Source organism: Columba livia, chromosome 2 (genome assembly GCF_036013475.1).
Source record: "Columba livia isolate bColLiv1 breed racing homer chromosome 2, bColLiv1.pat.W.v2, whole genome shotgun sequence".
Lineage (NCBI taxonomy): Eukaryota > Metazoa > Chordata > Aves > Columbiformes > Columbidae > Columba > Columba livia.
Genome location: NC_088603.1, coordinates 44,274,726 through 44,301,536, shown reverse-complemented (window position 1 = coordinate 44,301,536; position 26,811 = coordinate 44,274,726). Strand labels below are relative to the sequence as shown.

Below are 26,811 nucleotides of genomic sequence, written 5' to 3'. Positions count from 1 at the left end.
TATGCTAATTAATTAGTATATGTAATTTTATATAAAAGCAACTGCAAATCATCACACTCCACTTGTTTTGTAGTCCAGATACATTGTTGTTAATAGCTGTGGTGGCATCCAGAGAGAATGAGAAAATACATTTAGATGTCACTGACGAATTTTTGACATTGAAGACCCTGATTTCTTTCTTTCTTTATCCACCATCTTCTTTTAGATGTAGAAGAAAAGAGGAATCCACAAGTGTCATTCAAATGAAGCTTATTTCTCTTAATGATTTTATTTAAAAATAGCTCCAAACTAGGCACTGGATGATCCCCATTTCTGAAGAAGTTGGTAGTGTATTAGCGGGACTCAGCTTTCAAAATATACCTGCCAAAAGAAGTGAGCCTTCCTTTTGCAGAAAAGATGAGAGAGTGCTGGTTCCTCTGTCAGTGCTATCAAAATTAATTCCAGTTTCTTCTTTGTATGAGCCTAGATTTTTATTTAAAAAAAAAAAATCTGTACTTTCTATGGTATAACCTCTATCTCTTAGACGCAATACACCAAAGGAATGGGAGAAAGCTTTTCAGCTGATGCTCGTCAGAATATAGTAGATGTACCGACCAAACAAATTGTGAATTGACCTGTAATCTGAAGTAGAAAAAGCCATTAAATTACTACCCTCATGCAGAGAAAAGTCCCATCAGAGTTCCAGACCCGAGCGGACGGAGGAAGAAATGCGGCCGACTCAATATGAGTGATAAAGCATACTTCAACTTTATTGCCCGAGATAGCGTGCATTTATACCAAATACCATAATTATGCATACTTGTCTCTATCTAATAGGCTAAGCACATTTACTTACTCCACCTACTTGGGTTTAGCTAGCTATGCGCATCCCACATTCTTCTGACTCTTATCTCTTCAAAAATATCCTAACCCTGCCTTAGTTAGTACTTTTCCGTTCCCCCCTTTCCCACGGCCTAATAGACAAGCTAACTAAGGCCTACTTATGTCAACTAAAATGGGCTCTGCTCGTACAGTTGCTTGGTGGACTCATGTCTGTGCTCCTTGAGCCAATCCCCGACACCCTCAAGGAACAACCAGCTCAGCTGCTTATATTATAGAATGTTATTTATAAGGAAAAGATAGCTGTAGGCATGTGGATCAGCAGTAATTTTAAAAAGAAAGCAGAGATGTTGGTAATGCTGCAGGGCGGGTGACTGCTGGGAAGCCTTTCCCATACAGCAGGGTGCCCGTGGCAGCAGGTTCCTGGCAGCACGGCCAAGGGGCTGGATGTGTTCAGCGATAACTCTGCTAATTCTCGGCACGGTGTTTAGACTTCATTTAACGTCATTAACAAACTAATGACTTGGTCTCCGTCATGATTTTTATATGTTTATGAAGAAGCATGAATATTTGTAATCCTCTTCTGGAATAACAAGGTTCATCTGATGCAATTTTCTTTGAATACTTACGCATCCTTGAGAGATAGAGTAGGTTTTGAACTTGAGTTTTGATGCTGTAGATAACTGAAGTAAAACCTTTCTTTTTAGTCTGTCACACTGTCAGGGTTTCAGGAATGCAGAGTTTTTTCCCTGGTGAAATAATGTAGCAGCTAAAAATTCTTCTCTTTAGATAATGTGTTGGTGTTTAATTGCTTTTGTTTTTTAGAGTGTTCCTTGCTTCTAAGCGTGGGGATATAATTTGAGATATTGCCTAAACTAGTTAAGAAAATACAAGATTTTGTGGCAGAGATTATTTTCTTCTGAATTTCGTGGCTATTTTAGCATGTCCTTTCTTGAAATTCAATTATTTTTCATTTTCCCAGATGATTTTTCTTTTAAGTTTGTGATACAGGACAGCACAAAGTTAGAGCTTGTTATCTTCACTGAAAGAAGTAATCCTGACAGTTTTATAACTTTTTTGTTTGTTTGTTTGTATAAGCCTCCAAGTTTTAGTTAATTTCCTAATTTCCTTTTTTGGATTTTTTTTTTTGGTCTGTCCACCCAAAACATGAGGTGGAAGCAGCGATAAGGGCTGTGCTACACAGAACTATTCTCCATCTCATGTGAGTTGATGCGAAATACTTTTGTGCATCACCTAGTGAAAAAGTTTTGGTGTAAGGTATGTTATAATTTCAAGGTATTATATAGGGTTTTTCCCTTAAAGCAGAACAGGACAAGTCTGGTGTGGAATATGCCAGAGTACGCTCTTCAGAGCTGTGACATGAACTTGGTCTGCGTCCACTTTGCTTCCTTCATTTACAGGTTTATAATTTTGAAATTCCTTTCAAGAAATGCTGAAACTCATTAGTTGTAAAATGTTGAGTCTCATGGTAAATTCAGTTGTAATAAACTTGGTGCCTAAGTAGAATAAAGGTGTGAATCACTTCCATGTGTGAACTACTGCTCCAGTTCAACTAATTGTCATTTACGTGTCAGAATTCCCTGTCCGAGCTGACATGTGCCTGCAGCCCAAATGCTTCCCCTGGCAGCCAGGCACAAATGGGAAACAAGCTGTTCTTATGCAGGACCTGAGAGGGAAGGAATAATTTTCTTTTGATCCAGTAGTTTAGATAAGAATTATTACAAAAAAAGTGCTGTAGCTACATCTGCAATTTAGCTCTCTTCATGTGATTTTTCTGCCTTAAAATCCAATGCTACCTGATTCTTTCCATCCTGTGGATCTGGTTATCTGCACAGTCTCTCTGCTTTCCTGTCCCTGGCTTTCCCTTGCTTGTGTGCATGAGAAACTGTGCTCCATATTGAAGTGTCTTTTTAATAGGATTGAAGTTTTAGCTCTGTAGGATTGAGGCTTTAGCTCTGATTATCTAACTGCTAAACCAGGTTTTAATTGTGATAGTGATTGCAAGGGCAGCCAAGTCCGGGTCATTAGAGGTATTTCAGTCCCCTAGATGATCTGGACCTTGATGTTTGCAACTGTAAAAAGTAACTGCGCTATTTACAGGACATACTGAATGGTTAAATTCTTGATTTTAGAAGATGATGTGGTCTTGTCTCTTCAGGTGATAGTTGCTTTCAAGATCAAGCAGTTTTCTGTCTATGGGTTAGTCATCTTAATATGATGAATCTTCATCCTTTACAGAGGCTGTAATAGCCATTAAAGCTATTACAGAGTGTGTTAGAGATGCTAAGAAATAATTTTAAGAGTGCTCCTGCAGTTTTAGAAACCAAGCCAAATGCAAGAAATGACTTCTAATTCAGTATTAGCTTTTCTTTATATATCTGCGTCTCAGCAGTCTTGGCCAGGACTGTGGATTGTTTCCTAGTGTAAATTGTTCCTAGTATTTCTTAGTTCCTTTTTGAACTTGACATAAATCTGTGCAATTGATATTGGGAGATCACCTTAGCCATGAATATACCACAAGTGCAGTGATGGAAGGAGAACAGGTCAGGCTGGGAAAGTTAACATTTACAGTATTACAGAGAGTGTCTTTTCACTGTTTAGTACAAACATGAGAGGATTTCTGAATGTGCTCTGCTTTTTGCCTTCTGCATAATTAAGTGCTTTTTGGGCCGAAGAGCACAGTAAATGGCCCTTAATGACTTGGATAGATAAATTAATCTCTAGGCAAAGATGGTACCGGTTAATCCATTCACTAGCAGACCATCTAAAAAATGAAATCTGAGATAATCAATTTAAGGTATATTTAAGGATAATCAAGGGAAGGTATATTTAAGGATTAAATGTACAATTACACTAAAAGTAGAATTAAATGACCCTAGGCCTGCTGCAACAGCATTGACAATGACTTAAGATAATCCAGCTAATTTTGATTTATTTTTTTGCTAGCTTTCTGGAATAGTTACTGTGTCAGCAACCAATCTTCAGTAAAACTGTTTATGCAAATAATTAATAAAAATTTAGCTCCAGCCGAAGCCATTGCATTTTGTGGAGTCCCTCCCACCTCCAAAATGCATGTATTCCAGCTGCTATTTATATAATGTATTTCAGAATAATATTCTACTTAAAAATATGAAGCTTTAATGCAAAATTTGCATGTAAATTGAATTAACATGAGGCTCTGATTCTTGTGGCGTTCCATAATTACTACTGAAAGTCAGTGAAAACTAATCATTGGAACATAAAGAACTCAGGTTCCCTTACAGTAAGGCTTAAAAATTGAGTTAAAATGGATCAATTGCTTAGTCTGTTCATTATAAAACCTGTGCCCTCTGCAAAATGAACTCTGAAACCAATGTTAATTTTATTTCAGGATTGTGTGCTAATTGATTTGTTGTGTGCCAATCGATTTTCTTTGCGCTGTCGGCTTTATTTCTTCGTATGTTTATAAATGTGGGCTTGGCAATACTGCCCATTAGTAAGCTTACCCATCTCATTAAGACTGTCAATAACTCAGCTAGACTTTAGTAAGTTGGGCTGAAGTCTTCTACAATGAGTATTTGCCTCAGGTTGGAATTGCTTGATCTTGCTTAGTGAAGTATCACTCAAACTGGCTTCAGCTGTTCCATCTGGTCTTGCTGGGGAAAAAATAGTGTTTTCTGCTTGTGGTGATGAACTCTTGTGATTCTTTATTTGAAATGCCCTAAATATGGAAACAGCTGGCATGAAACTATTTAATTATGAAACTTTGTCTCAGAGGAGGAGTTGGAAGGAGAAGATGAAGGAGGCAGGACTCTTCTGCATCATCATGTACAGAGACCACACAGTTGTCTTCACAGTCTGAGATGGACAAGCGCTTCATCAGACTGAGAACGAATCTCAGAAGCTTTTCAAGTCAAGGGTTCCACTGTCCTCAAGCAGATAGCTGTATAAAAGATGAAAATCCTCCAGACTCTATTTGTTTCACATAGACATCAGATGTTCTCCTGGTATAATGATTTCTTTTTCTTTTAAAACACTTGAGCCTGTTTTTTTTTTTTTAAATTTTGTGTGTCAGCAATGAGATTGTGTATAGTGGATGGGCCTAGAAATTGCATGAAGAGTCAGAATGATTTAACAAGAATGTTGCCTTGAGAAAAGACTGTTAATACTGCCTCTATTAGCATGTCTTTACCATTTCTCTCCTCTCATAAATATGCTGGCATGTGATGTTGCATACAAGAAATAGCACTGCAGGAGCTGGATTTACATATAGATTAGTATTGCAAGACCAGGTTATTGTAAAGGTTAAATTTGTAGTAGTCCATCTTTTTGTGCCCTCTTTGCCTATGCAAATGGTATATTATTGACTAACATGGTAGGATTTTTCTGCCATATATTCGCTTAGCTAGCATACAAAGCAACATAAAAGAGAATTGCAGCTGGCTGAATGACTTGAGTTCTGTTACTACTGATTTCACAGTTGCCGGGCTTTGCAAGCAGGATCATTACGGAATCACAGAGTACTCTGTCTTGGAAGGGAGCTCTGGAGGCCCTGCAGCTCAACTCTGTTCAAAGCAGAGCTCATCAGGTCAGCTTGCTCAGGGTCATGACACCTCCAGCAGTGGAGGTCCCACAGCCTCTCTGCACAAACTCGCAGTTTCTCCAGCGGTTTTGTCAACGGGAGCAAAGGTTTGTTTGAGTGTGACGCCTTTTCCTTCTCAGTGTGCTGTGCTGGCTGGTGGGTGACTAAAATCCCTTACCAAAATCCATTTGTCTTTCCCCTCTCTGTGGGAGTATGAGGCAAGTTGCTCTTAGTTCTTCAGGTTTCTCCACAAGGATCTCACTCCAGAGAGGAACCCCTTTAATACCAGGGGATGTCTAGAGTGTACAACCTCCTGCCATACTTGCCTACGTGTTAGTCTCCCTCACCAACCTGCAGCATAGTGCACTCCTTGTCTTAAGCTCCCCAAAAGTTACAAACATGTGTCTTTCAGACCCTTTACGATCTCTGAAGTCCTGCCTGGCCAGTGATGGGCATCTGTCCTGTTGCAGTGTCTGATTTGTCAGCTTGTAAATTATCAATAACTTACTCTGGGTAGCATCAGACACTGTATTTGTAGCCATGTTGCTTCTAAAAATTTTGGTTTTTGAAACAAAACTGAGTATCTTTCAGGAAATTTTTCTTCACTAGTATCTGTATTGCACTAGGAATAGGTTTTGTTAAAAATGTTTATGATATGATGCTGTATTTTTTGTGGTTTTAAGTTAGCATAAATTTTACTATTGTGATTTATGCTAGCCTTCAAGGTTTTTTTGTTTCAATTTAGGACAAGTCCATGGGGCTTTTCTCTTTGCATATGTTTTTTTTAGTCTCATGTTGCTCTTCCTTTCTGATGATACCAGCGATGAAAAATATTTATTCCCAGTTCTTACTAAATTTATGCAATGCTGCAAAGCCCTCTTGTGTTTTAGGATTCAGATTAGACAGCACTGTACTTCAACAGCCCTCATTTCATGAAAGATACTCACAAAATGCATGGACCAGTGATGGTATTAATAATTTCCTGTGGAGTCGGTGCTTGGGAATTAGCTGCTTTGCAGCACGTTTTCAGAATTGACTGCCTTAGGTTTATGGAAATAAAATTTTGCAAGATTAATTGTCTCATGAAGAAGAAATGAACATCTAGGGAAAAAGTTGTCCAACAAACATGATTTGGTGTATAACAGGATTACGATGCTGTAAGTAACCCAAATGAAGATCTCTGTTTAAAAGGATGTTCAATCACTGATTCTTTATTCTTACAGTCACTTTCATGGTTAGCTTCTAATAATTTTTCTGAAGGCTTACACAGGCTATATTGCAATGTAAACATAGATGCCCTTTGTTTCATGTTACAGGCATTTTTTCCCTGTTCTTTCAACAACAAGCCAACCTTTTTTCTTCTAAACCTCTTATGTTATCTCATCCTCATCACTGCTGTATTGTTATATTTACACCTAAATATGGTCACAGGTCAGAATTAAACACATCTGCAGTGTAGGAAAAGAAAGGTTTCTGAGCTTGTTCTTTAAGGATGAAAAGAACCTCTGTTCCCAGAGATAATGCTGCAAAACATTAACAAAAAAGCATTAGTGAAGCTCTCAAAATAGTGAATATCCAGATAATGTGCATTCCTCCAGATGTCTGCCAGATTGGTTTTGTTGGGAAGGAAAAAGATTGCAGACCTATTTGTCACCTAAGCTATAGGCTTTGTGATTATTTTCTTTCCCTGCATCATGTCTATGTTTACGAAGTATTAGTATTAAGATGCATTTCTACTTTGCGTGCTTCACAGTGAAGGAAGGATCACCTAAAGAGAGCTAGGTATTACATGGTTCGGTAGATTACTCTATTGTTACATGTGGTAACCAATTAATCTAGTGTGATAGTCAGATTGCTCACATTGCTGCACATTGATCCTTGTCCCTCGCTTGAAGAGATTTTCTGAAGATCCTGTGTGTTTAGCATATTCAATTAAGAAAACCCAAACAACAAACTACAAAATATGGTATAAATTATCCATACACAGATCAGTGAGATATTTTAGTTGTTGATAAGTCCTAGTTTGAAGAGTTTTCTCTGGACACCTGAGTTAACAATCAAAATAACAAAATTGGTAAGAAATTAATTTTGGGGCACTTTGTAGACAATCTTTCCTGATGCCAGCTTTTTCTACCATATAAAAATGGTGAATGATGTATCCAGGATTACCTAAAAGCTTTGACCCCATTCTCTCACACCCCAAACCCAGGTGCAGTAGTTACTTACCTATCCAGAGAGATATGCCTGGATTATTTTTCTTGGTACACATAATTTCAGTTAAGTAGAAAATCTGCCTGTTATGCTATTTTTCCTTCCCCCATTGGGTGAAGGAGAAAGTAACTATCTTTCAGATTGGATCTGTATGTAGATGACAATAGCAAAGCCAAAAAGAAGTGATGTATTTACTTGCCATAGTGGTGATGTGTTCAAGTTACAGCGTGCGCACTTTTGGGCTGTAAAGTCGTTCTCATTTGATTGTCATCCTCCATTACTTGCTTTAATATTTTAGAAGTTATCTTTAATTTTGGTTCATCATTGTTATATCTCACCTGTGGTGGTTGAATGCTAGGAAAAGTGTGATTGTGTGTGTTGTGTGGGGTTTTGGGGGTGGGTTCCCCTTGAGATAGTAGACTTTTTGCATATTAGTACTATGGCAACATTTTTTCACAGCAATTAAAGCAAAAGCTACTGATAAATGCAGTAGAAGAGACAGGTCCTATGAAATATTCAGTGTAAATGAAGAAAATCAGCTGAGCTGATCCACCTATTTTGCTACTCTCGAGAGACCTTTTAGAGTGTGAAATTGAGGTGTATAGACTGTAATAAGTTTTGCTTTCTAATTCTCCATTTAAGCTTCTTTGGTTCTGAGCTTGTTGAGTTTCTTAAAAAAATCAAATCTTGAACTCTGGGGAGCCATAAGTCTCTTTGAAAGTGACTGGAACTTTGGTGTCCAGGTGCCCACATTACAATGTGTGTATGGGATGTTGGTGCGTTTGAGGTTTTATCTTTGATCTGCTCTTTGCAATGATCAGTCACTGGGCCGCCAGGAACAAAGCACAAATAAGACTAGAGGACGGTGGAGGCCAGGGCTTGAGCAATAACCTGAGTTCATTCTACCACTGCTTTTCCAACCTTCTTTTTTTTCCCTTCCTCTGCTTACATTGTGCAGCGGTGTGGTGCAGAAAGGCTTATATAATGAGATACAGGAGCTTCTTGGATATAAAGAAAAGTGTTGCTACCCTGTAGTTAAGCTTAAAATTGCTAATCTGTAAATGACAATGCATTTGGAAGTTAGAGGAGAAATGCATGGATGATGATGATGATTTCAGTCTTTACAATGGGTTTCATGTAAATGTGCTTGAGTTTTTGTTTTGTTTGAAGATGTAGGTTGAAGTAAATGGAAATTTTCTATTTTGTTTCTATTAGTTTCATTTCAATTTTCTATATGGGAATTACTCCTCCTTTCACAGCCTGCTAATATACTAATCTGTATATAAAATAATTTACTAAGTACCACTTACTAGAAAAACTACATTTGAGATTCAGATCGCTGGTAATGAGGGATGGGTATAGTAAGCTTGCTTATTTTTCCATCAGGTGCACACCACAGCTGGTAGTAAATGCAATTAAATACTTTGAAGGTGTACATCCTGGAGGAAGACAAGTGACACTTGCAAGTTAGTGCAGTTTGTTCGATTCTGATACAGCGACAAGCCCTGCAAGAAGCTGTCAGCTCATTATATATTACTACTTTTGGGGTATTATTACTGTATCTACAAAGAGAATTCTAATTTAGGTATTGAGACTGAAAATCTTATGGGGCCAATTTGTCACATTGGTGTAAATGTGCTAAAATGCTCTGACCTTACAGAGCTATATTTACTCTTACACAAACAGAAAACCTGTTTGCAAGCTCTGAAGTTACACAAGTGCAAGTGTAAATTATGCTTGCAATCCTACATCATTAATGAAGGGAATCTCAACATCAAAGTGAACCCTTTGACTTTTATGTGCACTAGTAGAACTAATTGTAATTAGACGACTCTACAGAAAATATGGCAATCCTTGCCTAGTCTGAAAATGCTGGTTCTGTTTAATGTTGCTTCTCAACAAGCCTTGTAAGTAATTTATTCCATCTTTCTCTCGATGCAGAAATGTTTCATATAGGGTTATCTTTTAGTATTTTTGCAATTTTTTGAATGTAGGATGTAGAATGTAAATTTGAGAAGAAACTTCTTCTCAGTGAGGGTGATGGATTTTTTGAATGTAGAAAGACTTAAGGACCACTTCCCTTGGAATATTATTACATGATGTCTTTTTATCTGGATGTTTTAAGTTCCAAATTTTCATCCTCTTCTTCTGACTACAGTCCTTTTTGTACTATGTAAAAGCTTTTTCATGCCTTAATGAAAATTCTTAGAATACTTTGGTGTAATAATATGAAGAATTGTCTTTTGAGTCCTGTACAAGTTGTCAGTGTGTCCCAGTCAGGATACATACGGTCTCTGCTTATTACTGTGATGGAGCAAAGCTGAGCTAAGCAAAGCCTTCTTTGCCTCGGTCTTTACTTGTGACATTAGCCTGCAGGAGTCCAAAGCTGTGATCAGAGGGGAGGTCTGGAGGAAGACTTAGCCTTGGTGGAGCAGGACCAGATTAGGCAGCATGTAACTCCACAGGACCTGGTGGGATGCATCTATGAGCATGCATCTGTCAGTTGGCCAATGTCACTGCAGGGCCACCATCTATTGTCTTTAAAGTCCTGATGTTTGGGAGAGGTTCGTGAAGACCAGAAGAAAGCAAATATCACCCCTGTCTTCAAGAAGAAATATCTGAAGATGTTCTGGTAATGTCTGGGGAACTGCAAGTTGCTCAGCCTGTCCTTGATCCCTGGGAAGGTGGTGGAGCAAGTAACCATGGAAAGCATTTCCAAACATGTGAAGGACACGAAGGTGATCAGGAGCAGTCAGTATGGGTTTACAAAGGGGAAATCATGCTTAACCAACATGATAGCCCTCTACACTGATGTGACTAGCTTGGTGCATGTGGGGAGAGCAGTGGGTGTTGTTTGCCTTGACCTCGGTAAGGCCTTTGATCTGTCTCCCATAACATCCTCATAGACAAGCTGACAGAGTATGGATTAGGTAAGTGGGCCATGAGGTAGATTAAGAACTGTCTGAATGGCCTGGTCCAGAGAACTGTGATCAGTGGTACAACATGTAGTTGGTGGCCTGTCACTAGTGGTGACACCAGGAGTCACTACTGAGGCCAGTACTGTTCAACATCTTTGTTAATGACCTGAACGACGGGTCAGAGTGTACCCTTGGCAAGTTTGTAGATATTAAAAGAACTGGGAGGAGTGGTTGATGAGCCAAAGGGTTGTGCTGCCCTGGAGAGGGACCTTGACAGGCTGGACAGAGAACAATCTCGTCAAGTTCAAAAGGGGGAAATGCAGAGTCCTGCATCCAGAGATATCTGGGAAAAAGCCCCTGCACTGGTGCAGTTTGGGGCCCAACTGGCTGGAACGCAGTTCTGCAGAGGAGACCTTGGGGTCCTGGTGGATGGACAGCAAGCTGACCATGAGCCAGCAATGCACTCTTGTGGCAAAGGCGGCCAAGTGGGCTGCTCTAGGAAGTGTTGCCAGTGCGCCGAGATCCTTCCCCTCTGCTTGGCACAGGTGAGGCCACATCTGTGGTGGTGTGTGCAGGTCTGGGTTCCCCAGTGCAAGAGGGACATGGACTTACTGGAGTGAATCCAGCACAGGTCCATGAAGATGATGGAAGTTCTGGAGCATCCTTCACATGAGGAGAAGCTGAGAGAGCTGGGACTGTTCAGCCTGGAGAAGGCTCAGGAAGATCTTATGAGCGTGTATAACTACCTGATGGGAAGGAGTGAAGAACAGGAAGCCAGATTCTTCTCAGTAGTGCCCAGTGACAGGACAAGAGGCGATGGGCACATGAAAGAATTTTTTATTTTTATTTTTTTTTTTTCCTGTGGAGATAGTCAAACACTGGCACGGGTTGCCCAGAGAGGTTGTGGAGTCTCTGTCCTTGGAGATACTGAAAACCTAGCTGGGCACAGTCCTGGGCAACTGATTCTAGGTGTCCCTCCTTAAGCAGGGTGTGGGACAAGATGATCTCAAGAGGTCCATTCCAACCTAAATGATACTGTGATTCTGTATATTCCTTTTTCTCCCCTACAACAAATACACAAGATGAGATCGATGTCATGCTTGATAGTACTGTTGCATGGTATGTTTTGTGAAGTATGTTGGAAAACCAAGCTCTGAGCCCTGTAACTGAACTAATTATCTGAATGTGAATTTGCGGCACAGCAGTTAATTTGAAAAATGAATTTGTGGAAGAGGCTTTGGAAGAACAGAGGCAGGTTTGCCCCTTGACAGAAACATAGCTTTGTATTCCATGATTCTTTTTCCTGAAGACATTTTTTTTTTTTAAATGCATAATGTTTCCTTTAGGAAACAGGATACGTACAGGTATTCATCTGTTAAAAAAAGGAATGAGCTTGTTTTCTCATGAAGACTGCTAACTTGAACATCCATTTCATATCCCAGCAGATGACCTCTCTCAGTTAATCGATCCCTGTTCTGATGAAGTGACCTGTTTTAAAATAGATCTCTGCCAGTGTGTGTTTTCATGTTTTCTGCCTTTAATCTTTGAAGTGAAATCCCTTCATGGGTTTTCTAGAAATGATCTGTTGTTTTCCAGTTAGATTTTTCTGAAGAATTCTGGTGTTTCAGCCCAGTGTTGGAAACTCATTTTGATTAAAAATGATTTTAAACATAAGCCCCTTTTTGGTTCTTGTTTGTAACCAGTTCAGTATTTGATTCTCAGGGTTAGCACCCAAGCGTAGCTGTGCTGTTCATTCCCAGCTGAGCTGTGCACAGCTCAATAGCTTTTACATTATGCTTTGACCGCATAGGAATGGAGCAAATTGCTGCTTTCCTAGTGCAGCTTTGCAATTATATTCTGGGGGCGGGGGGAAGGGGAGAGGAATGTGTGTCTGATAATTCAGAAAAGCTGCCATTAAAGGATAATCACTCAACATAATCTTTTGCATGCAACTGCATGCTTGTACATCGGTTACTACTGAATTGCATACTATTTTTGTGGAAAGAAAAATAGTTAAAAACCCGATTGGGCTTTTATGACACTTGAAATATGTAGTGGTTTTGCATTTTGTGGCTGTATCCCCATACAGTCTTATGTTGTGCTTACATGGTTGGTTTTTTTAAAGGAAAATACGCATTACTTAAAAAAGAAATTTCTGTTTTCTGTGCTCTTAAAAAGTAATTAAGTAATTTCCTAGAACTGCTAATGAGAGGAGAGGAAAATACAGAAAAGACATTGCTTGCAGAAGATGACCGCTGTTCAGTCCCTGTGATATAGATTGCAAACTGCTACTCAAGTTCTTATTTTATGGGAAACTGAGAAAAGATGCAGGCAACTAATGTCATTCTACATGCACTGAAGGTCACTAATATGTTGATTAGCAGGAGAGTTGCGGGATTTTTGGTGCCCTTGCATGTGTTCTTAAAATAGGGGCTAGTTAAGATAATTGACATTGTAGTCCTTATTGCAGAATGGTCATTAAACGTGCATGATCCTAATGTTACACATTGTACTTATCCTCACTGATGAACAGGAAATCTTTGATTTAAAACAATGCAAACGCTACTTTCCTGAGCACTTAAACTCTTTGTAGGGTTGCTTGCCCTTGTCGTGCAGGTTTTGTAGAGTAGCAATGAGAGGCAGTTGCTGTTTTGTTGGTAACACTTTGAAAGGCATGGGAAACCTAATTCCTATTTTAGCAGGAAAGAAAGCAGGATTTCTGTCCCTGGTGCAATCTTGAGGAGAAGAAAATTCTTAATATATGCTTTAATCTGTGAACTCGTTGATGTGTAATTTCTTTATTTTATGATGCTGTTAGCAACTAAAGGTTACGCAGCTGTTGCGTGTTCATTTGAAAGCTTCTCTAACACTGGTGCACGCTCACCCACGCTCGTGCCCCCTCCCTCCTGCCCCCCAGCCGGCATCCAGCCCACCAGGACATCCTCAGGAAGCGGCAGCATCATTTCTCCGTCGGAGCTGCGTGCCGTTCATCTCCCTCGTCTCCATGCCGCGTGACTAGAAATGCAAGGAACAGATTGACATCTGGCACACGCTTTCCAGCTCGTCGGATAGCCAAAAAAAAGAAGAGGGGGTGGGAGTGAGGAGAGGAGGTTCCCTTACTTTTTTTTTTTTCCTAGCGCTATTAATTCCTGCTGGAGCTTGCTTGCTGCGAGCTCGGTTCATGGCAATAACGAAGCAGCAGCGCTTGTTCGGTAGCTCAGTGCTCTCCATGAGGTCAAGCTGGATCAAAGGGAAACCTCCTGTGGAAGCATCTCCTGTAAGTTCTGATAACCGCTTTTTGCCACGCTCCCTCCAAATGAATCATAGCCTGTACTACTGAGCCAGGCTTCGGACGGATAATTTTGTATGAGGTTGTCAGGTTTTATGTTAATTGGACTTGTCATTAAGGCATCAGATGCATAATAATGCTGTGCATTTTGGGAGGAACGGGCTTATCATTCTATCTTTATTTTCTAAGGGAGCGGGAAGAAGTGTGGTTTTATCCTTTTGAAAAGCTTCAAGCTGTTGAGGTTACAGCTCACCGGATTCTGTTTTATGTAATCTATGTATTCTACTTTCTAAATAAAGTAGTTGTAAAGTGTTTTTTGCATGTCATTGGATTTCACCAAGTACCTATTCTTTTGGGAATAACTACCTAAACATTTAATGAAAAAAAAGAGAGAAAGAGAAAACCCTTTACTCAAATCCAGGATGCATCTGTAGTAACGAAGTTTAAGAAACAGACACTTGCCTTACACAAGATGCTGTTCACCTGAGGGGTCTCTAATGTGATCATTCAGAAAAATGTCTTTGAAACCTAATTCCGAATATCAGCTGGTTTTAATGAAACTTCTCAGGTGCAAAGGCTTTCACAGTGAGATGAAAAATTTCTCATTTTATATAACAAACTAGCTGTTTTTGGAAAAATACTATTTAGTGTGAAGGAATACTAAATTTTGCAGACAGTGTTGTCTCATTTACAGCATGGAAACCTTGGGGAATAGTGAAATACTGACCTGTAAATTTCTCAGCTACATAACACAACTTTTTTTTTTAAGTATAAAAAACTTACAGAAGGCTTGCAGAGTGGTTTCAATGGGCTGAGCAAGATAACTACCACCTGTTTGGATTATTGTTGGTAATATATTGTAAACCCTGAAGGGAAATAAAGCATCACAAATCATTATCCATTTCTGCTCAGAAGTTCCTCTTGAAAGGACATGGTGTGAGACCTCTCTTGATCTTCAGCGACTGTGTCTGGAAATTGGGCAGTTTGGGCATAATTGTGCTGTAAAGCAGCGTAAAGTTGCAAATGTCATAAAGACTCCCCAAAATCTAATGTCTTTTCTTTTTCCCAAAAGTGTGTATTGTAATTATTGTCTTCTTATCTCCTTTATTTAATAGTCTTGACTTGTGTAGATATATGACTCGGAGTTGGATAGAGGAAAGGAGAAAAATAGTGTGAAATCAGGTCATGCAACATCTAGATGTGATGTATGAGTTTTTACTGCAGAGATTTATGAAGCAAACTCTTGAAGACTCATTTTCAACTGTGTACTTCTATTTAATAAACAGAAGGCTTGTTACTTTAATATACTGTGATGTTTTTTCTGGCATCATTGTGATAGAAATATTAGAAGATAATGTGTAAATCAGCATCTGATGCATACCACTCGTGTTCCGAGGATAGGATCAAAATGCTTTATGAACCCACCACTGGATTTTTTAAATTTTGAATTTGTGTATTTTCTTGGTTTTAACAGAGGCTTTGGTTCCATTGAGACAGCTCCATTTCTAAACATACATGTGGAAAAAAAACATACTGAAACTTTTGTCCAGACAGTGATGTTTCTTTTCGTTTTAGCCTTCAGACTCTGAGTTGATCCGTGTTGAAGATGAAATGACAGATACTGAAGATAATGAAGAGGAGGATTTAGGAGTCATGGATGATCAACGCAGTGTAATTCTCCATCTCATCTCTCAGCTCAAACTTGGCATGGACCTTACCAGGGTATGGACACTGTATCTCTTTTATAATTGTTCATTCTTTTTTTTTCTTCTTCTCATCCTTCTGTGTGTGTGTGAGTGTGTGTACACATGTGTGATTCCCGTGAGCATGTTTTGCCCCTGTGGTCAATGAAGTTTGCGTCTTCATAGAGACCTGGTTCCAGAGGTGCACTGAGTGTTTGAGGAATCACAATGTCAGTTTTATGGAGATATGTGCTCAAGTTACTGCTTTTGTGGATTGGATTCCAGTTAATTACTTGGCAGCTCCAAAAAATGGTAAAGGAATTCAGGTCTTCAAATTGTCACTGTTCTTGTCTGTGCTAAGCAGCTCACCAGTTTAACCTTCTGTGCGTATTTCTGGTCATGGAACCAGTATTGTTATGAGCTTACCCACACTGATACGATCAGAGAAGTTATGGTGTCTGAGAAATTGCCCTTAAGTCCTTAGAGTTTTAGAAATGAGGTGGATATTCTGGAAGCAGGGAATGCTTTTTATGAATAGTCCTACATTCCAGTGAAACCTTCTCATGGTGGATTTTTGTAAAGATATGGAATACCCTTTCTTTCCACAAAACTTTTCTATTTTAAAAAAAAAAGGGCAAATAAAACCTCTCTATTCCACCTCCCACAAATGAGAAGAGCACATTCTGACTTACTCCTTCCACAAATAAAAAAAAGTTTGGCATTACCCTTGTGCAAGAAGTAGCCATGCGGGAGATTCTTCTCATGAGCATTTTGATATTCAGAAGAGTTCATCTGCATTCCCTTTGATCTTACATACCATCAGAATCTATTTTTACTGTTACTTTCTTACAAAATAAGGCTTTCTCAAGATAGTATTTTCTGCTGCTTCTGGCACAATTCATAGTATTTTAAAACACTTATATTTTTAAGACTGAGCAATCCCATGATCTGCTGCTAAGTATAGCTGTTGAATAGCTGCACTGAAATTACTGTTCTAAATAGAACAAATGCTACATCATTTCATTTGTGAATAATTTATACCTGTCACCACTTAGTATGTCTGGGGGTTATGTACAGTTCATTTTTGGTATTGTTCTTCTTACATTCCTCAACTTTTCAAAGTGCTTTCTTTTTTCTACGTTGGTTTGATATGGCTGTCTGTGCTCATAATGTTTGAACTAGAGTAAGTTTCCTTATCTATCCTTCTTGTGTCTTCGAAACATTTTGTCTTTGGTAATGAACAAGATTTTTCTTCCCTGATTTCCAGTGTCATTTTTGTGTGACGGCAGAGGAGGCAAAACCCCCAAAGACACACAGTTAATGTAAATAAGAGAAATTCCTGGAAATAAGAGAAGGCTAGACACTTAGAAGTGGGAAGATAAATATATATGATGACCTGTTTCTTATATAGTGTTCTTAGAGCACAGTTGTTGAGGTAGCGATGAACATTATCAGATCTATAGTGTGGCAAAATATTAGCATGCGTGAATGTGGGTATGTAATACCCGCAGTCTGAAAAGGGGGACGGGCATATGGCAGAGTTAGATCTATCTCTGTCTACGTGACGCATGACTACACATATGATGAGTATTAATGAGATGTGCCACATGTGCGCATCACTTTTCTGACCATTTTGAGGATTAAAAAAAAATAAATTACAAGACAGCTGGCTGCTTTTTTTTATTAACTTTGCTTCCTGACACGAGGCCCTTAGGGCCACAGACGTATGACGATAAAGCTTGGTTTCTTGGCCGCCGCTCTTCTCATTTGTCACTGTTCCTCTGAAAGTCGGATTTCTGATAGCCCTGATGCCAGACGGCTTCTGCTGGAAGCGGCACAGCAGTTTGTACTATCAGAGGGCGTTTTATACGTTTCCATTTACCTGTTGCCTTCTTCCCTCGGCTTGTTTCTCTGGTTCATTTTGTGCGCTGTGGATTGTAGCACGATACACACATGAACAAACAGCTTCTCTGAGCCCTTGGTGGCTTTTGGTTCTGGATGCGTAATCATTATCTTCATGTACCATATCAGAGGAAACAGCATTTTTTCCTTTTCCTATGGGGTGTTTGCTTACGTTAGTGTTGGCCTTGCCTGCATTGACATCCATGTCCCGCAGTGAAAACAACCACATTTAATGTTGTGGTCATGCTTTGCTTTTCAAATGTGTCATGCTGCCATGCCTTTTAATGACGAGTTAAACAGTAAAAATCCACTGCGAAGGAAAACACTCGCAATGAAGTATTAAATCTGCATGGGGATTTGCTCTTACGGAACAGGCTGGGCGCTGTGGTGGCCAAATGGATTTCAATAGCTGCTAGAGAAAGTTCCCAGCAGCACAACATAGTGCAAAACGGATGCCTTGGACTGGGGAAGGACTTTAAACCTCATTTGAAATTGAAATTACTGGGGGAAAAAAAAAGTTTCTAAATTGTTTGTTCTTTGGATATTTAAAAAAAAAAAAAAAAAAAAAGAAAAATGGCGCAAAAAATCACCGACAGCCTGATAAATGTGTTGGAAAGTGGTATCTAATGGATTGAAATTAATGCTAACATTTGGTACAGATGGGTGATCGCTCCCCCGCCTTCCCATACCTTCCCCACACGGTTAATATGTGCTAAATATAAAGGGCTGCCATTCTGTGTAAAAGGGCTGCCAGTAATTCTGCAGAATATCAGCCTGTTGTAAATTAACATTGTAATGCGCTCACGATGTCCTAAGTTTGTAATTTGCTTGTCAATATACTTTTATCTTGTAATTTTAAAATACAAGTGGGATGAAAATAGCCTGGTTTTATTCCCACAGTGACACAGATGACACTGGAAAGCTTTTGTACCTCTAAGGGAAGGACATCTCAGCACGGGGTACCTTGGTCAGGTTTCTTTAAAAAAGTAGGGAATGATGCTGACACCCATATTTTGCCTCACTGTAAATAGTGTGGGGGATCAATATCTCTGTCCCTAAGAATTCATGCTCTTACTTTTCTCATTTGCATTCAGATCTAATGAAGTATAGGTGAATTCAAACCTAGGAGGTGATGATAAAGCTTTGAACCAAGGGTCTCTGTTGAACCTCAATGAAAAGGGAAGAATGCCCGTTAAACTGCTTCCTTTTCACATGAAGCCTGAGAGGGAATAAGAACGGAGATTATTCTAACATTTTAGACTGCAATCAGGAGATGCTTTACTTCAGACTTCAGCAACTTGGTATTTATTGTAGGGAGATTCTTTTGTTCATTTGGTTGTCACGCTGGCTTTTTCTCAGATGAAAAAATGAGGCAGTTTTGACTTTTTATGCAATTACAAAAAATATAAATTGTTGTCCAAAACCAATGTAAAGAATCCAGCTCTTAAGTGTGTTTTTCTGGACAGTCCATTCTGCTTGGCTGAAGAAGAGTTGAAAACCTCATGCCTTTGGAAGCCAGAGTACTAGCACAAGTGCATGACAGTCCAGTGCTGGCAAGCTTCCAGATTTGTTTATTTCTATTTTGCTTATTTCTGCAGAAATCAAGAAAGGGCCAATTAAAAAAAAAAGGACTGGTGTGATTTTTTTTTTAAACTCTATTAGTGTGTGGTGGTGTTGCATATTGAAACTTTCAGGCAATGAGGTTATTTGGTAGAAGGCAATGTCTTCTAGACATATTTCACAGTTGTATAAGCTTAAACACTCAAATATTTTTCTTATGTAGTTCTGCCTCCTTTTAAGGAAACAGTTCAATTATTCTGTGTTCTGCAGTGCATCCTTTCCTGCCATAATTAAGGATGTATTTTCCATTTTAGTTGGGCTTTTAAAGCAAGATAATTTGAGCTCGAATTCAAGCTTTATTCAGATTTTTACATGGTTTTTGAAGCCAAATGATAAGTGTCCAGTTGTTCGTAGCATCTCATTTTGTGGCTATCTTGGCATTGCTGTATTACGCACGTAGGTGCAAAGCACACAGCTGGTACTTGAGTGAGTAGATACAAGGGCTAGATGACCCAGTCAACAGGATGAAACCACAGCAGTCTTAATGTTGTACCATAAAATCTGCATCATCTTAAGTATGGTCCATACTTTTCTTTCCTTCTCTCTTTCATTTGTGCTAATGACAGTCACTGTTTTTAGAAATAGCCGCTCTTACACAAATGAGTTCCTCTGCCCTTTCAAGTCTGCGCGATGGACTCAGGATAGTCACTGCTAGAATTTTGAGACACAAGTGATGGAGTTTTTTATTATGTTTTGCCATCAGTTTTCCCCTTGATAACCTGGTCTTCGAGTGTACAATTTATATTAAAATGAGATCCTGTGTTGAATTGCTGAATCGCATTTTTTGTAAGATTATATTGGGTAATGAATATTTGCTCAGAGTAAGAATGTTGCAAGTAAGATGGAGTTGTTTAAAGACCTAAAAATACCATAAGAAAATATATTGCCTTCCCGCTTTGCCTTCCGAAGCTTTATATTTAAAAATGGATCTCCCCAGCCCCTCGCTGTCACACCACCATGGCACTGTAGGCTGCCTGCGGCACTCAGTAGGTTGCCAGACAGTGTAAAATTAAGGTCCTGCATATTTTGCTTGATTTATATCGAAACTTGTATACATTTTTAGTTTATAAAGGCCGTAAGTGTGTAAATATACAAAATGAGAGAGTGAATGGGCATGCATGTTACCAAACAGAGCAGCGATCTCTTTTTTTGCTGTTTTGGTATGTTGACTTTGCTGTGTAGGTATTAAGACTGTGTTTGAGCTGTTGTGACTGTGATTTTTTTCTTGTTTACAAGTTTTCTTTGAAAATAACTAAATGATGAATAAAAGTTTGACAGCTTCAGTTTCATTATCTGTGGGAGCCAGAAGGACTAAACCGTGCTTTAGTCCCACTTGGAATAACAAGCTGGGGTGGCAGGGGGGAAAACAAATGTGTTTCTGTTTGAAGGGTGGCTCCTTGCCTGCTGTAAAAAACCCTGGCTTTTGAAGGGGAGAATTAAGGAGAAAAGTGTAAGAATTGTGTTAATGGAGGACAGCTGTTGGTCTGCATCCGGCAGGATTGAGCCACTTTGATTCTAGACAGATTTCTATGTGCCAGGAATTCTGTGTTGGTCGCACAGGAGGCACCTCTGAGCTCCCCTGGGATGGTCCTGTACAGGGTGTGGAGGGTGAGGGAGAAGGAATGGAGAGGAAAAATCATTTTATATCCCATTGCCCATGTCTGTCTTGCATTGTGCTCTAGGGTGTTTTCTTTAGAAAACTTTTAACTAAATGTTATTCCCAAGTGGGTGGCTTTGGCAACATCTGTGGTGCCAGATGAGCCACTCGAGATTGCATCCGAATCGCTGGGGGCCGGCTCCCTCTGGTGCAGACTGCCTAGTGCTCAGTCCCAGATTTTTTCTAGGCCCCCTGGGACATCTCTGCTCCCAGGACATTAGTGTAATGATTTGTGCAGTTTTTGTTTGTTTCAGCTTGTCTGAAATCAGGTGAAGGCGTGCGGGGGCCCACCACAGTAGCGTGGTACAATGTCTAACTGAGGAGACATGCTGCGTGCCTGGGGGTGACAGGGTAGCGTGGAGGTAGCAAGGGATTTGATGTGGGAGGTGAGAGGGGGCATGACACACATGATGACAATGTAGGGCAGAGGGAGTCAAACTGAGGATGTTTCCTTGCCTGTAGCCTCTTGGGGAAAGGTCCTTGGCATAATTTTACCCATGGAAACACACCCAAGATTTGATTGTGATTTGATCTAGTTTGCTTGGTCTGTTAGAGGCTGGAAAGGACCTAATATGTATGCGGTGGGTGGTCAAGGGCCCAGGAGTGAAATTGGTAGCCCAGATGTTTGACAGAATGGGTAGATGTACCTCTGACACTCTCCACCACTTACAGGATGGTGGTATGTATGTTTATATAAAATATTCATCTTCTAGTGATTTGAAAGGGTGTGTCCCTCCCTTTGTTGGAGGGTTATGATCCATTTGGTTTGTTGATGTTTGATGTAAATTAATTTACATCAAAGTATGTTTTTATGTCCTATAAACAAGAAGAACAATGGTTGGTTTGTTTGTTAACCGAGAGGAAAAGGCAGATCTCCACATGAGCAGAACAGACCGTCCCTGTTGCATGAGCCGCTGTTGGGAATCGTAATGAAACGGGCAGCAGCCTGTGTGGCTGTCAGTGAGCGAAGGAAGAAGCCCTGGCCTTATTTACACTGCAAAGAAAATGAAATTGCTATGGCAGGGAGGAGGAAAATAACACTGTCCCGAAACTTGGCAGGGCCAGAACTACAGCTGTCTTAACTGTTCTCTCCCCCTTCCCCCCGCGGTAGTATGATCATGGGGAAATCATATCTGCCTTTGTCTGCTTTGCATACAGGTAGTGCTTCCAACATTTATTTTGGAGAAAAGATCCCTGCTGGAGATGTATGCAAATTTCATGGCCCATCCAGACCTGTTTTTGTCAATTGCAGCTGGAGCCACTCCCGAGGACAGAATTATCTGCTTTGTGGAGTATTATCTAACAGCTTTTCACGAAGGCCGAAAGGGAGCGGTTGCCAAGAAGCCCTATAACCCTATAATTGGTGAAACGTTTCATTGCTCGTGGGATGTGCCTAAAGATAAAGTGAAAGCGTTCAGAACTAATGGTGCCTCCGCCGTTTCTAAGGACTCGGGCAAGGAGTGTGGCCAGGACCAGTCCACGTGCTACAAGCTGAGGTTTGTAGCTGAACAAGTGTCGCATCATCCGCCGGTATCCTGCTTTTACTGTGAGTGCAAAGAGAAGAAAATGTGTGTGAACGCTCACGTATGGACCAAAAGCAAGTTTATGGGCATGTCGATAGGTGTTTCAATGGTAGGTGAAGGTAAGAAATGTGCTTTTATTTTGTTTTTTTGAGCTAATGTTGTGGGTGTCAACACTACAGAATTCCAGCTGGGGTTTTGCATGCTCTGCCTCTGACCTGTCATTTGAACCTTGTGGCTATTTGTTTTTGTGAAGTTTGGAATTAAAACTTCATATAACATTTCTCTGCCCGGACAGAATGAGACACACTTCACTTATATAAATGTGTACTTTTTATTTATACGAGGCTGTTAATTCTATCCGAAGTACAGACATATATTGAATTGCAGTAGCAAATGGCTGCTGACAGCATATTCTGTAAGAACATTTTTATTTGTCTTGCTCACTTTTAAAGTAATACGCGATTCGGTGTGAGACAGTTTCACAGCTGGAGCAAAGCAATAGAAAAAAACCACATTTTTACTAAAGCCTAACATTCTTTTTTCATAGTTTCTGCCAAGAATCATGGTTTCTCTAGTGTTTACAAAGTTAGTGTGTTATCTCAAGCTTTATAGCAAGTCGTAGTCAAGGTGGAAATTGTGATTTGCTATATCATACATATATGGTCTGCTTTGTGATAAGTCATTGCTCAACATGAATTTAGAAATACAAGGAATGATAACAAATTTCAAATGGATTATCTCAACTGATAAACATACCTGTACCAGTGTTGTTACTGACTGCTAATGTACTGATTTAAAGTTTCTAAGCAATTTAGTCAGTCCCTTTTGCCATTTGAGGGTAATTTCCTGTGTATGGTTTTTGTCTTAACTGGTTTTTAGACTGTAGTCTCAGAGGCACCAGGACAACTTAGAGTAAATGTTGCTTTTTGTCATCATTATGTTAAGTACTATGATATTAAAGGTAGTAAAAAAGTAGAGTAGGAAATGTAGTGATTTGGTTTTGCTTATTAATAACAACAAAACAATTATGGTGATAACATACAGATGTGTTCTGCTATTTCTTCTACCTAAAGAAAGACTCGAACAGTAGAAAGGGCTACAGGAGCTTCTTTCCTGACAGCAATTTATTCCTTCCAATTTATACCTTCCTTACTGGTGGATTTGATATTGTTGATAGTTGAAGTCTGTAACAGCACTGGTCTTTCCTTCTTCCTATGATTTAGTTATTTTGCTTTTAATGTGGCGTTGAGGGAAGCTGAGAAAGGAGCATCAGAAGGGAAGTTTGTCCTTCTGTCTGTCTCCTGACTGTACTCCTGCCAGCCTGAGTCATGGGTTTCACTTGCTGCATTTTTTTCTGGTACATCTAAGTTTCTAGTACTGTTTTTTCTCAGTGAAGGGAGCTATTTAATGGAAATAAAATTAAACACAAAGTCACTATGATTATGTAGGAGTAGGGAAATTTCTTTTTCTTGCTGCTAGCGCACACAGTTCCCTGGGATTGGGGGTGTCTACTGTGGCAATTATTCAAGACTTCAAAGTCCTGATGTGTCCCAGTTTTGAGAGAGAAAGGGTCTAGGAATTAACCACCTCCCTACCCCAAGGGTTGTCTAATTTCTATTGGTGAGAATTAAGTTTTCCCCTACCCCTCCTTGGTTTTTTTCATCATCCTGTAGATATCCCAGTAGTGAATAAAGGCTTAGGGGAACATCAGTGATGAACTCTTATTGCAGGGTTTGCTGCTGTCTTTGTGGTGGCCATTTGGGAAAGAAGTTTGGGTTTACTGATTTATGGTTATAATTCATGGTTTTTGCCCATGCAAGCAGTGCAGGAGCACGCAGCTTCATGGTGACAGCATTTCTGGGAAGTGACAGAGAAACTCCAGCGCAGCCCAAGCATTTCTGTTGTGTGTTGAGGACTGGCAATAGGCTGCAAGAACTTGCACCGCTGAAGCTTCTCTGTCATCTGGAGACAGCCAGCCTAAACCTGACAGCCTCAGCTTAAAATGTTTGCTTTGCAAAGCTCCTTCTTCACTCAAAACTACACTTTCTTCCAATGTTCAAAATTCGTTTTAGTCCCAGGGAAGTCCTCCTAATTACATTGGTGTGTAGATTTGTCAAGCTGTGCAAAAATCAGAATCTGGCGCATACGTTTCTTCCCCGTGTGCTGCATAAGTATAAATTCTGTATTAGATTGAGGTCAACGTCAGTACTGGGTAATAGATTGCTGAACCAAGAAAAAGTAGCCCCTGGAATTACAATATGGAAAAGCTATGTCTGTATTTACACATCTTGTAATGCAGAGCCAAATAATTTTTTAATGTGAAATATCATTTGGAGAATTTTCTTCATGTTTAAAGACATTTTATGTACTGCAGTGTTTCAACAGGGGTGAGTTAGTCTAGCAAAGGGCAGCTTAAGGGAAGACCTGCTGCTAGTCAGAAAGAATATGAAGAGGTAGTTAAGATAGGTAGAAACTGAAATTAGCTACTCGAAGAAGCTTTCTGACAACAAGGTTGGCTGGAAGGGTTTTAGAGTCTTATTATTATTGTTAAAACCAGATAAAGCAAGCTCCTTGGCAATGAGTGAGGTGCGGCTGGTCCTGCTTTTTGATAAGAGACAAACTGACATCACACAAATCATAGAAATCCCTGTGGGGTTGGTTGGTTGGTTTGTTTTATTTGTTTTGGGGTTTTTTCAGCTGTGCATTGGATAACCTAATTAATCAGGTTTTATTGTGGATTTTTTTTCTTGTTGCATCCTCTTATTTGTCTTTCTATTATGAGCATATTATGAGCATTCAGCTTTTTTTTTCCTGGCTACTGCTCAAGTTTGCTTATGTACACGTGGGTGCCTTTGGCTTTTTAATCAGGGAGGATTTTAGATTCAGCATGGTGCTACTTGAAAAGCAGTTTCCTTGATATCTCTAATATACCTGCGTCCATTCTGAGACTTCATTAAAATTATTCTGGTATTACAATAATTTCATTAAACTTTGCATCCATTCAGTACTGTTTGCTTTATGTAGGAAAAAGGTTCTTTCCCAACAGAGTGTTGGGAGAGCTGCAATGAACGTTTTGAATGATTCAGCCGTGGGGAGTGACCATCTTGTTTGATTTCAGATATTTATCAGAACAATTTTGTTTGACCTGTAACTTAGTTATAACCTTAGTGTTGAATACAAACAACTGTGATTTGTTTTGAAACTTTGCTCTGTACTGAATTGTTTTGTGCGTGGCCTTCAAACAAGTTGATGAAGCTTTCTACTGCAGCTGGCTATTTACGGAAATAAGGTAGTACTGAATTTTTGGACCTATGTTGTGTAAGGAATATGCTGGTAACGTTTCTGTGGTGCTTTTGAAGTGTAGTTTTCTAACTTGTCACAATGTCCTTATGTGTTTGGAGCATGTTGCTTTTTATGCTTTGTTGTTAGAAGCAGCAGTGGAGATGCTGAAACGGTGTCATGGAAGTATTATACAAAGGCTTCCCTGAGAATTTAAAGAATTAGGGGATTTGAGGACACTGTGATCCTGTCATACAAAGGGTACAGCTCAGTATCTTGATTTTACAATTTTTACTGTATGTTGCACCTCAGAGTGACTAAGATTTTTTTTTCTATCTGTGATTTTTGTTTGTTGATTCAAAGTGAGCATCGCTTGCAGAGATGCAGAACAAGTAGGAAGGCACTGCTGGAAACCTATGCACAAAGCTGTTTTATATGCAGGCCCTTCATCTGTGGTTATGAGGGGTCTAAATCTGGCTTGCTAATGAAATGTCTCATTTTTTTCTTCACTATAGAACAAAACCCCTTTCTTCTGAGTAGCCAGAGTTGAGTTTCCTCATGAGAAAGCTAGCCTGAATAGAAGAGAGGGTATTTTGCATAAAACAATTCATGTTGCGTTTGCAGTCCCTAATTCTGGTTAATGTTAATTATGGGCTATTGAGAGAGTGAGGGAGAAGAAGAGGGTGTAATGAATAAAAGCATATAAAATTTAAATTAGCGAGGGATGCAAGAGTCAATGTAAATATTTAATGTCTTTTACATTGTCCAAAGAATCTTCAAACAGATCCTGGTTGTAGGATAAGGATGCTTTAGTGGAACAGGCCGTGGTTAGCAAACCTCAGTGTGCGCTGCGCCTGTTCCTTTCCCGCTCTTGGGTTTTGTTCCAAAGCAGCAAAATTCAACGAAACAGTGTCACCTTTGATTCACAGGTTAATTTTGCTGAGAGCATAAAATACGCCTAAGTGGATTGCTTGGTATTATCAAGTGGCTAGTTATGTCTTGTGTTTTGACTCCTGCTGTTTTAAATGTTTTAAAAACTAGTGAGGTATAGGCTTCCAAAAATTAGTTCTTAAATTGAAGTCAAGCTTGGGAAGATTTGATAGATGGTGCAGCGGTTGAGTGCACTTTCCAGGGGAAATCTAAATGAAAGCAATGAATTTTTTTCTCTTGTGTTTTTTGCTGGTTTGTGTATGTGTTTACAGATGTACAGGTCTGTCATTTCTGTTCCTGCAGCATTAGCGACTTTTTAATTTACCAGTCCCAAAGACCGATGTTTTTGTGCAACTGGACCTACCAAAGTATTTCCCTGGTGCTAATTTTTGTATTAAC

At 39.5% G+C, this 26,811-nt stretch overlaps 1 protein-coding gene across 2 annotated transcripts in view; it reads left to right on the top strand.

The window, feature by feature from the left end:
- The window catches only part of OSBPL10 (oxysterol binding protein like 10), a 121,448-nt gene that overhangs the window by 82,994 nt on the left and 11,643 nt on the right, over positions 1 to 26,811 (top strand). For both annotated transcript variants that reach the window (XM_065051614.1, XM_065051615.1), the window contains exons 7-8: positions 15,395 to 15,541; positions 21,839 to 22,322. In XM_065051614.1, coding sequence (XP_064907686.1) covers positions 15,395 to 15,541; positions 21,839 to 22,322 — 631 coding nt within the window. The remainder of the gene's footprint in view (positions 1 to 15,394; positions 15,542 to 21,838; positions 22,323 to 26,811) is intronic.